This window comes from Pararge aegeria, chromosome 14 (genome assembly GCF_905163445.1).
Source record: "Pararge aegeria chromosome 14, ilParAegt1.1, whole genome shotgun sequence".
Taxonomy (NCBI): domain Eukaryota; kingdom Metazoa; phylum Arthropoda; class Insecta; order Lepidoptera; family Nymphalidae; genus Pararge; species Pararge aegeria.
In genome coordinates this window covers 3264587-3277419 of record NC_053193.1, presented here as the reverse complement: position 1 = coordinate 3277419, position 12833 = coordinate 3264587, and the positions used below count along the sequence as shown (strand labels likewise).

General features: G+C 36.8%; 1 protein-coding gene across 3 annotated transcripts in view; it reads left to right on the top strand.

The window, feature by feature from the left end:
* LOC120629408 (cryptochrome-1) overlaps positions 1-12833 on the top strand; it is a 36842-nt gene that overhangs the window by 18236 nt on the left and 5773 nt on the right. The window contains exons 6-11 of one of the 3 annotated variants that reach the window (XM_039898346.1): positions 1137-1270; positions 6651-6746; positions 8045-8118; positions 9058-9184; positions 11360-11542; positions 12539-12706. In XM_039898346.1, coding sequence (XP_039754280.1) covers positions 1137-1270; positions 6651-6746; positions 8045-8118; positions 9058-9184; positions 11360-11542; positions 12539-12706 — 782 coding nt within the window. The remainder of the gene's footprint in view (positions 1-1136; positions 1271-6650; positions 6747-8044; positions 8119-9057; positions 9185-11359; positions 11543-12538; positions 12707-12833) is intronic. The other 2 variants (XM_039898347.1, XM_039898348.1) reach the window with 2 other exon arrangements.

Sequence of the window (12833 nt, the reverse complement as noted above, 5' to 3'; positions counted from 1 at the left end):
AAACATTGTACTACATGACTAAAGTACTCATTATCTCCTATACAAGTCCGTTAGAGAAGATATCTAAGTATGAATGAATATACTTTTATTGCACACCACAAAAAGTACATAAAAAAGAAAAGTATAACAAAATAACGTATACAATTTGGCTGCCTTATCGCTTCATATTGATTTCTTCCACGCACCCAATGGCGAAGTAACAAATACAGAAAATAGTTAGGTGGTGCATGTACATGTAAAATATAAAATAAATAAAATAAAATAGCCTTTTATTTCAGAGAAAACTTATATTGAGTTTTTACATTTCATTTCATCATTAAATCATTAAATCTAATTTAATTAAAAAACAACAAATACAAATAAATAAATAAGTAACTACCAATATAAATAAAATATATGAAAAGGATATTTACTTAAAAATAATACAATAAATTAAATATGAAACAAAATAATTAATTATCCTCAACTTTCATAGATATGTCGCAATAGCTTTTGTATCCTTAAATTGATAATAGATTGTGTCTTAAATTAGTATCGCAGTATTAATTCCTATTTAAATAAATAGTTTTATCATCAAGGAAATTTAAATAGCAGTAAAATTAATTTTAATTCATTCCAATCGGACATTTAATGTAGAAGTTATCGCGGATTCTAAAATCCATTACTATTTAACGTGGACGTTTAGGAGTCTCCTTAGTTTAGGCGTTACTTATTTAAGCATTGCCTTGTTCGTCGTTAGAGAAAACGGGCATAAGCTTTTTAATAAATTATTAAATAAAAATTCAAACAAATTATAAACGATCGAATGGCGCAGTGGGCAGCGACCCTGCTTTCTGAGTTCAAGGCTGTGGGTTCGATTCCCACAACTGGAAAATGTTTGTGTGATGAACAATGTGTGTTTTGCATTGTATGTGTGTTTATCTGTACATATTTTATAAGTATTTATGTATATTATTCGTAAAAATATTCTTCAGTCATCATAGTACCCCATAAAACAAGCTACGCTTACTTTGGGGCTAGATAATATTTATTTTTATTTATTTATGTTTATAAAAAGGGTCCCTATAGTATTGTTCAATGGACGGAAGTGTGAATAGAAAATGTACTTGATATAATATACCTTACGCCGTTTGCAGGTCCCGAAACCTGAAGATCTGGGAATTTTCTTGGAAACTGAGGACATCCGCATGATACGCTGGGTAGGAGGTGAGACGGCCGCTTTGAGCCAGATGCAGAATCGCTTGGCTGTCGAGTATGAGGCATTTTGCAGGTAAATTTTCGTTGACTCGAATGCTTAAGTAAATAATTAGAACTTTGCCGGTCATTTCCCCTCTTTAACCTTCGTACCTAAGTTAATAAAATACTAGCTGACCCGTGCAACTTCGTCTGCACCAAATCGGTTATTACCGGAAAACACGAATAAAATGACATTTTCTAAAAATGAATCCTAGCTAGATCGATTTATCGCCCCCAAAAATCCCTGTATACTAAATTTCATGAAAATCTTTAGAGCCGATTCCAAGATTCCGATTATATACTCGTATGTACAAGAATTGCTCGTTTAAAGATATAAGACATTTAAAAACTAAACTAAATTGCCATTGTTAAAAGTACGTCTTGATTATGTTCTTTGTGGAAAAGGAGAATTATTCCTGTACTGTAGACAGGACAGACAGAACAGACAGAGGGGAGAAACACTACTAAAGTGGAGTGGTTTTTGATGCTTCAATATTAGTCGTGTACACGGTTTCTAATAATTCTTAATTTTGTGGTTTTATGGGTTCAGCCGTTGAGCTGAAATCTAACTAAGCTTTAGATCCTCGAGCTATGTATCGACACCAGGCTCTCCACATTGTTACATGAATGTTCTTAGTTACTTTGGTCACATTTTCTCGACGCTTGCTTACTATCCTGGATTAGCTAGGGTTAGGGTATCCCTCCAAAACATGAATTGATTGCCTCGCGATGTGTGAAAAGTATAGTATTCAACACAGGGATAAAGCTGCCTACGTTTCGGGCGCCCCTAAAACCCTCGCTACACTCGGGATTCTAGATGCGCAATGGGTAGGAATTTCGGGGGGCAGAGTTTGAATCCTAGCACGCACCTCTGACTTTTCTAAGCTATGTGCGTTTTAAGCAACTAAAATGTAACTTGCTTCAACGGTAAAGGAAAAACATCGTGAAGAAACCTGCATGCCTGAGAGTTGTCCATAATGTTCTCAAAGGTTTGTGTCCACCAATCCGCACTGGACCAGCGTGTTGGACGGCCTTAACCCCTTCTCATTGTGGAGGAGACCTGTGCCCAGGTTGATATGATGATGATGATGATGAAGGATAAAAGACCACGCGACTGGTCAACCCGTCGCTGTTCTGGCCAAGTGCAGTCTCTCACAGGCCTCCGTATTACTGGCAAGGCTATTGAGGAATTTGAATCCGGATGTGACTTTGACGACCTTTAGTAATGAAGAATGAGCCGAATAGCTTATAAACACATAAAAAACAAACACCTTGGCAATTACAGAATATTATAGAAAATCTTTATTGCAACACAACAAGAAAAATACAAGGATAACAGTAACAGTACTAAGTGCTAGGGTGCAAAGGTGGCCTTATCACTAAAAGTGATCTTTTAAAGGCAACCCGAGCGTGCGAAGCCGATAAAAAAGTGGAAAGTGGATGGTGTATAAAGTATGTTAGAAAAAAATAAAATAAACTTACATGAACATACATACTACATGTATACAAATCTTTTATATTATTTTTATTTATTACTAGCTAACCCCGCGAATTTCATTTCGCCTTAGTATATTTTACCTCTCAATGTCTTTATAAAGTACAATACATGAAACTCATCTTACTCCGGAATCTCTCTATAGGTCACATCAACAGTTTTACGATTAGGTATAGACAACTTGACGTGCGCTGTCAATTGTGTTTTGTTACTAATGAACGGCTAGATAATTGTTTTGATTTTAAATTAAAAAAAAATATTGTATTTTAATACTTATTCTCCTATTCCGGATTAACAGGAATCAAAGAAATCAAAAATAATGAAAATTGGTCCATCCGTTCTCTATAAATGGTGTAACTAACACGACTTTGTTTTACAGATGTAGAATATAGATATATATATAAGGACTGTCGAACGGGATAAACAGTATCCTATGTCCGTCTCCTGGCTCTAAGCTACCCACCTACCAATTTTCAGCCATATCGGTACAGCCGTTCTTGAGTTATAAGTAGTGTAACTAACACGACCTTCTTTTATATATATAGACTAGCCGTTTCCCGCCCGCTTCGCTAGGCGAATTGAAAAAGGAAATAAATTACATTTTATGTTTCATTTTTATTTATTTTTTTCATATTTTTATTATTTTCCTTTTTTTTTATTTTTGTATGAACATAAATAGGCCCCGCGGATAGAACTGTAAGCATCGATATTGTTTAGACTTACTCAAATTCCAAATTCCATCGATTTAGCCTGTATCTTTCATCCAGGTGATTTTTCTCACTAATATTCATTGTAACTTTCAATGTGCAATCATTATAACATTTCCGTGCCTTTCTTCCAAAAATTAATAATAATTGACATGAAGAAAAAAATTTGAAATGAGCATTGAAAGTTTAAGTTAAAGTCATTGCAAGTCTCATATGTGAAGTTGAAATCTGTCTAGGTTCAAGTGCGCCGAATTTTCTGTTAACTAAAATTTTCTCCGTGACATCAATTTTTTATAGAAAATTAATTGTGCATGTTTTTTATGAATTCTATTGGAATAAGTAACTAAATTTCTTTTCCACATCTCATGTGCTTGGAAAATGCATTCATTTTAATCTGTTACATTTCCGCGATCCCGCAATAAAAGAATTCGTCGGTTATGTAGTCTGCAAAAGTAAAATGAATGTAAAATTCTTAGTCCGTTGATTGGAAACATGTAAAGTTAAGTTTTTGAAACCTCTCAATGACTTTTTCTCCGCTGCCAAAAAGACGATTGTTGTAAGGAAATACACGAATATCCCTACATACACGAAGATCCCCACCAAATTTGGAGTCTGTAGAAGTTATAGGTTAGAAATAAAAATTTTAGATTTTAACACCCACCCCCGCAATTCCTGTCGGAAGTAGACTTTATTGAAATCCATTTTGAGATGTTATTTATGTGAATAATAAAAGATTCCTACCATATTTAGAATTTTTAGAAGCTATATTTCGAAATTGAAATTTTTTATTGTTAACACCCACCCCCGCGAACCGTATTGGAGGTGATTCATTGTAAAATCCGCTCGAAGATCATTTTTATATTACATATAGAACACTCACTAAATTTGGAGTCTATAGGAGCTATCGCTTGGAAATTGAAAATTTTCATTGTTAACGCCCCCGCAATCTTCTTTGGGGTGGGATATCGTAAAATTTGTTCATAAATCATTTTTACATCACTTATAGAAAATTCCTACAAAATTTGGAGCTTGTAGGAGCTTTAGCTGGAAAATTAAAAATATTAATTGTTAATACCCACCCCCGCAACCCCCTGTGGGGTGAGCTATCGTAAAATTCGTTCATAGCCTATTTCTACACCTCTTACAGAAGATTCCTACCAAATTTGAAGTCTATAGGAGCTATAGTTTAAAAACGGGAATTGTTCATTGTTAACGCCCCCGCAATCCACTTTGGGGAATGAATTTCTTAAAATCTATTCATAGCTGACCTCTACATAGCAAAAGTAATATTCCTACCAAGTTTCACGTTTCTAAGTCTTATGGTTCCCGAGATTTCGTGGTGAGTGACTATATAGATGGGAATTCTTCGATTATCATCGAAATTTTTAACTTTTTATCGGGCTTTTTTAAAATTTTCTTACATACAAAACTTTCTCCTGACAATTCTGAAGATAAAAAAAAGCCCAATTGGTTCAGCCGTTCTCCACTACCGTGAGTAGATTCTTAGCTGAATGTAAAAAACCATAATCCGTTTAATACACTCTGTTGAAATCCATGAAAACAAAAGAATCAAGAGAAAATGCTTATCTTTTGTTTTTATTAGCGGGATAAATGTTCATAAAAGTAAAACAGCAATGAAAAAATGAAGGAATGTTGGAATTCAAAAAATAGATAGCCATAAACCATCTAGGAAAAATTTCGCATCGAATGGTGGTAGTTTCATGTCGATACGATCAGTGGTTTAGGCGTGATTGAGCCTCAAACGAAGACCATTTTCATTATATATATATAGATAGATAGATAACGCCCCCGCAATCTTCTTTGGGGTGGGATATCGTAAAATTTGTTCATAAATCATTTTTACATCACTTATAGAAAATTCCTACAAAATTTGGAGCTTGTAGGAGCTTTAGCTGGAAAATTAAAAATATTACTTGTTAATACCCACCCCCGCAACCCCCTGTGGGGTGAGCTATCGTAAAATTCGTTCATAGCCTATTTCTACACCTCTTACAGAAGATTCCTACCAAATTTGAAGTCTATAGGAGCTATAGTTTAAAAACGGGAATTGTTCATTGTTAACGCCCCCGCAATCCCCTTTGGGGAATGAATTTCTTAAAATATATTCATAGCTGACCTCTACATAGCAAAAGTAATATTCCTAGCAAGTTTCACGTATCTAAGTCTTATGGTTCCCGAGATTTCGTGGTGAGTGACTATATAGATGGGAATTCTTCGATTATCATCGAAATTTTTAACTTTTTATCGGGCTTTTTTAAAATTTTCTTACATACAAAACTTTCTCCTGACAATTCTGAAGATAAAAAAAAGCCCAATTGGTCCAGCCGTTCTCCACTTCCGTGAGTAGATTCTTAGCTGAATGTAAAAGAACATTATCCGTTCAGTAAACTCCGTTGAAATCCATGAAAACAAAAGAATCAAGAGAAAACGTTTTTATTAGCGGGATAAATGTTCATAAAAGTAAAACAGCAATAAAAAAATGAAGGAACGTTAGAATTCGAAAAATAAATAGCCATAAACCATCTAGGAAAAAATTCGCATCGAATGGTGGTAGTTTCATGTCGATACGATCAGTGGTTTAAGCGTGATTGAGCCTCAAAGGAACACCATTTTCATTATATATATATAGATTACACATTTTTTTAAAAATTATATAATACTTTTAAAATCTATTATTTCATAGCATATCCATAGTTTTTAAGCGTCGCTCTGTCAGTGCCTACCGTCCAAACGTCACGTCTGGCTTCACGGAAGATAAGCGCTGTGTCTTTAACAGGCACTGCAAACATGCTGAGTGAAGACCATTTTGGGATTACACCGTTCCTATAATTGTTGTGTAGACTATTAAGTTGTATTTTAATTCTAGTGTGTGTATTTCCAAATAAATTTATATTATTTTTTAGTAGTATTTACTTAAGTGTGTAAATTTATGTATTGTTTATTGTAATTGCGATTTCCCGTCTCTCATGTATTATAGTGTACTATTGTTAAGGTTACCTGGCAGATATCACTTTTAGTGATAAGGTCGCCTTTTGCTTTTAATTTCTTTTTAAGTATATTTGTAATTTCTCATTTACTACGCAATAAAGATGTTTAAATAAATAAAATAAATAATGTTTTCTTTATTTCTTTCTATTATAAACTTACATAATACTCAATTTATTTTAATGTAATTTTGTTTTTTTTTTCAGAGGCGCGTATTTACCAACACACGGCAACCCGGATCTGTTGAGCCGGCCGATATCACTGAGCCCTGCGCTTCGTTTCGGCTGTTTGTCCGTACGCCGGTGAGTCTTAACCCCTCCACTATTCAGGCTGTTAAGCTTTGGAATGCCTTGCCCCTTGAAATCCAAGAGGTACAGTCAGTAGGTAGTATTTTAAAAAACTTGTTAAAGATAATTTTTTGTCTGAATCTTCGGAACCTTAGACATCCCTTCTGTTTAATTTGGGGGATTGACAATATTGTATATATTTATGTATTACTAGCGTCCCCGGCCCGCTTCGCCGGGCTAAATTTTGCTTTATTTTATTTAAACAATAAATTACATCATTAAATTTTTAATTTAAGTCTCATAATATATTAAATCATTTATTTCTCTCCGTATTCATTCTCTTCTATTCTCTTCTCGAGCGGATGAAGATCATTATCTACACCCATGTTCACCCAACAATAGAATATCATCATAGTAAATAAAAGCTGTATTTGACAGTTTGACAGTTCAAAAATAGGAGTGCTCCGATCGTCACCAAACTTTACAGGATTACTCGCCAGGTCAATCCGGAGATTCCCTAAAAGTTTCATTGAAATCGGTCCAGCCGTTTCGGAGCCTATACGGAACATACCCACACACTTTCTCTTTTATATATATAGAAGATAGATATTCATTGTATAGGTGTATTGGACAGCCGGTTGGCACAGTGGGCAGCGACCCTGCTTTCTGCGACCAAGGACGAGGGTTCGATTCCCACAACTGGAATTTATTTTGTGTGATGAACCACATTTTTTTCTTTATCTGACTACAGACCTAACCCTTTTCATTCTAAGAGGATTCTCGGGCCTGTTGGCCTCTAAAGGTCAGCCCTTATAAACACAGTATTTTCATAGTATTTGATGTGAAACATCTATGGGCGCGGGTAAACTGTTGTAGGCGTGGCGATACAGACCGTGACGACGCATTGCCCGCTATATGATGGAATATTTGTTCAATGACTAGTTAAGTTGTCGCTATTTGAAATAAATTTTTAAAATAGGTTTTTTTTAAATTATTAAAAAATATTGATATAGGATAGAGAGATATATATAGTGGTCAGGGAATATTATATAATAGCTTTAGTCAGTTTTATTTATCAAATAAATAATTTTAAAATTTATTAATATAGATTTGTTTTATTTTGTTTTTAATAATAATGTAGTAAACAGTCATTATTTTATGGAAAAAAATTGTAATGCTTTATCTTTTCAGTTCGCTATATCTGATTTTCGTCGTAATAGTGATCGATGTATGTAACTTATATAAAATAATTTCAATGTTTCACATCGCGCGTCGCGTGACGGCTTACACATTTTTTTTTCTTCATTTTTAAGGTTCTACTGGTGTCTTCAGGACTTGTTCCAGCAGGTCCATCAGGGACGCGTCGCCACCACCCAGTTCATTACTGGTAGGTTATTCCTTACTTTGATGGGACGATCAAACTAGAACAATTTATTTGATAGAAGCAGGCGTTACTTTGCGGAATTCCATGATATATTATGAAAATTAAGCTTAATTTGCTATAGTCCGCGAACAATAGGAAAATCTATAAGGTGTAAATTATAATTTCTTCAATCCTTATACTCCACACCAAACAGATCCTCGGCAATGTACCCTCACACGCACGTTTCGCTCCGAAACTAGCGAATCGTTAACAATTTTTAAACCTTCCAGGGGAATTATTTGAGCGATCGGTATAGAAAGTACAAGCCCTTTTCCATAGCGTAGTTGATACCAAATTTCATAGCTGTCTGCCCGCGGCTTAGCTTGTAAACAATTTTCAATTTTCCCTCGGGAACTACTTAAGGAATCGGGATAAAAGGTAGCCTATGTTCTTTTCCATGTCAAAGGCTACATGCATGCCAAATTTCATCCAAATCAGTTCAGCCGTTTTTGCGTGATCGAGTAACAAACATCCACACTTTCACATTTATAATGTTAAGTAGGATTGGTATCACTACGTGATCAAATCAGAAATGAGGAGATCCGTAGAAGGTTAGAGTTACCGATATAGCTCAGCGAGTTGCAAAGCTGAAGTGGATATGGGCGGGGCACATAGCTCGGAGAACCGTTGGGGTTCCAAGGTGTTGGAATGGCGACCCCGCACATGTAAACGCAGCGTTGGTGGGCCCGCATCGAGGTGGACAGACGACATCAAACGAGTCGCTGGGAGCCGCTGGAAACAAGCAGCCGAGTACAGTAGAGTTTTGAACTCTCTACAAAAGACCTATGTCCAGCAGTGGACTTCAATCGGATGCAATTATGTTGATGAGGATTGGATTACACGTTGTATGATCAGGACAAATCCATTTTTAGCTACCGATTGATTCGGTTGTGAATGTAACAGGTCAGCTGATCTGGCGCGAGTATTTCTACACGATGAGCGTCAACAACCCTCAATACGCCCAGATGGCTGGCAACCCCATCTGCTTGGACATCCCGTGGAAGCAGCCCGAGAACGATGAGTTACAGAGGTACCGTAATAAATTCATGTTTTTTCACTAGCTAATACGCATGACGACAGTAAAAAAGAATCGCATTATTGTATTTATCTAATTATATATGACTCATGGTAGCGTATGGTAAGTGCTCGACTTTCGGGGCGCCGAGTTCGATTCCCAGCACGCATCTCTAACTTTTCCAAGTTACGTGCGTTTTAATAATAAATATACTACGATAATACACACACCGCCATCTAGCCCCAAAGTAAGCGTAGCTTGTGTTATGGTTACTAAGACGACTGATAAATAATTTTTATGAATAATATACATAAATACTTAGTACATATAAACACCCTGACAAACATTCATGTCCATCACACAAACATTTTCCAGTTGTGGGAATCGGACCCACGGCCCTGGGCGCAGAAAGCAGGGTTGCTGCAAACTGCGCCAATCGGGCGTCAATCGTTTTAAGCAATTATAAGATCACTTGCTTTAACGGTGGAGGAAACCATCGTGATTTGGTCTGGTGGGAGGCTTTGGCCGTGGCTAGTTACTGGCAAGGACGTGCCGCTAAGCGATTTAGTGTTCCGGCGCGATGCCAAGTTTAAACCGGTTATCATCCTAAATTAGACAAAGTAAAGCTGTTTATTCAAAAAATAACAAATGGACTCTAGGACTCTTTAACGTGGAAAAACTTTATTCGTCATTGATGTTGAAAAGCAATTGTATTTTACAATGAGTTCAAGTGAAGACATGTTTGAGAAAAGAACTATACAAGCCTTGGCGACAACTAGACATTGATGAATGAAGTTTTTCGTCCATTAATGCCCCTATTAATGCTACTCGTGATTTTTCGGTTCTTTATAAATACTGCAAGAACCGTCGGTTTCCCCGCGAAAGAGGTATCGTTTATCCGTCTCCAGGAGAGATTTCGACAAAATAGGTTTTACTTGAAACCGTTCAAGTGTATTAAAGATTTTTTTTCATTCCCAACAAGCTACATTTGTGCCAGATTTCATGAAGATCGGTGCATTGGTTGAGCTATAAATAAGGAACAAAGAAACAGTCAGAAACACATTCGCATCTATGATATTAGTATGGATAACATTAGAATCATGATTCATGACACAACTAGAATTTTTAATTATATTTACAATTTGAGACATTCATGTTCAAAAAGTGTAAAAAAAGAACTGGTAAATTCAAACATTTAAAAAGTTAAAAGAACGTAAAAGTCTATGACAACAAATATCAATGCCACCAGGTGCTAGGGCTAACTTATTACATAAAGAGATTGAGAATATTGAACACTAAAGACATGGATTTATGCCTTACAATCAAATAAGACATGATTATTAAACACTGAAGACATGGCTGTACGGCTGTACGGTTATATACCTTTGCCTGTTCCCTATGGGAAAGAATAAAGAATATAGAATAAAAAAAAAAATAACTTCTTGGCTTATTTGATTGTTGTCATTGACTGACGTCACATCAACTGAAGACATAGCTATATGGTAAGGTACCTTTGCATTTCTCCTATGGGAAAGAATAAAGAAAAAAAATTACGTCACATCAAGCTCGTTAAAGTGTTCCTATCGGTCGGATATTTTAAAACTTTACCACGGAAATTTTCATAGCAAGAACTGCGAATGATATTCAAATCCCTAACATTAAAACATTAATCTGTCTCGAGGTAGACCTCCCTGAAAGCACTCAACGCAACTACAGAAGATACCGAGCCTTTTAGTAGACCTCGTAGTATTTTTGAATGTCCAGTTGGCCAGTTGAATGTATGTTAAGATACTCTTGTCGTTAAGGGTTTAATGCCCGTTTTCTTTAATCCTGGGAAACGCTTTAATCAGATGCCTAATGATGTAGGTGATGCGTAGTGACAAAAAAACGTTTTACCTATCCTTAAATGATGACTCTTAGACGTTAAGACACCGATTCTGCGTGTCGTAATGAATATTTTTTTTTGTAATAACCTCGAATCCATATGAAAAACGAAAAATTTGATAATACAAACACAAAATACCTTGTGGCATCAATCAAAAAATCATAGACAAGTAAGGTTGGAGTTGCCTAGTGAAAATCGATTAGTAAAGGATGCCTAGGAAACTTCTTTGATTAGGCGTTACTTAGGCATTGCCTTATTGGAAGTAAGTGAAAACGGGCATAAAGGTGAAATTTGACGTTGTCCAGATGGAAGGAAGGCCGTACGGGTTTCCCGTTTGTGGACGCGGCAATGCGTCAATTGCGCACTGAAGGCTGGTTGCATCACGCGGTGCGAAACACTGTCGCGTCTTTCCTCACGCGTGGGACTCTGTGGCTTTCCTGGGAGCATGGCCTAGAACACTTCCTCAAGTATCTTCTGGATGCTGATTGGTAAGAGAGTTCAAAAAGAGACTTTTGCGCGATAGTAATATTTGTTACTTGTATTTGGCTCAAACGATTGTGATGAAAATTGGCACATATGTAGCTTGTACCCTGAAGATAGACATTGGATGCTTTTTATCGCGGAACAGCATAAGGGTAACGTTTCAGGGGAACTGATTTATTTATGCATGGCAGCGCACCTAAGCTGATCATGGCGCATAGAAATAGGTCACATCCTGTAGACGGACATTGGAAACGTTTAAACCCGGGAACGGTTCCGCGGGATACTGAACAAACAGGTCAGGTACCAATTCTGTGTGTGCTGGCAACTGGATGCCAGTGTCCTCAAATGCTTTCAAAGCGTTTCTGAACTCTTAAGAAACCGTTGGTGCACCTTTTACTTACCTACAAACAGACTTTTTATAGATCCATGTAGACCTTCTTCAAATTGAACCCCTCCATTTCGTATTAGAAAGAAGGCCTGTGCCTAATATCAATATACTACGACAATGCACACATCGCCATCTAGCCCCAAAGTAAGCGTTGCTTGCGTTATAGATACTCAGATGAACGACGAATATTTTTATGAATAATATACATATTAACATCCAGACACTGCAATTCATGCCCATCACAGAATCATTTTCCAGCTGTGTGAATCGAGCTGTGTGAAAGCAGCCAATCGGCCGTCAAACCAATAACAATATATCATGTATCCATCGCCCTACTAAAGGCCTCTCGCAACGAGATACTTTGCCGAAGATCACCACGATGGGCAGACGGGTTGGTGAATACTGGGAGTCCATTAACACGAGGTTGCGATGCACACTAAATTCAACCTTATTTCAGTGGACTTAAGCTACAATGTTAACGGTTCTCACTCACTCGATCTAGCTGGGAATGATGAATGCTTTGACACTGACACAATATGCTAATGATTATATACATATAATGACCGATTATGAGTGTTCTTACACTTTCACGTAATGAAACGTTCTCGGCCAGGTCTGTCTGCGCTGGCAACTGGATGTGGGTGTCCTCCAGCGCTTTCGAAGCGCTTCTGGACTCCAGCGAGTGCGTCTGCCCGGTGCGGCTCGGACGTCGCCTGGAGCCGTCCGGCCAATACGTGCGCAGATATGTGCCTGAGTTGGGCAACATGCCGGTAGAGTACATGTAAGTGAGGTTATACCTCATATTTGACTTAAGACACTGTATGCGCTGGTAACTTGTTGAGCTATTCATTTAAGCGACGTTTAGCGCTGGTAACGTATTCATGGTTTCATTTAAAGCTTTGGAAACG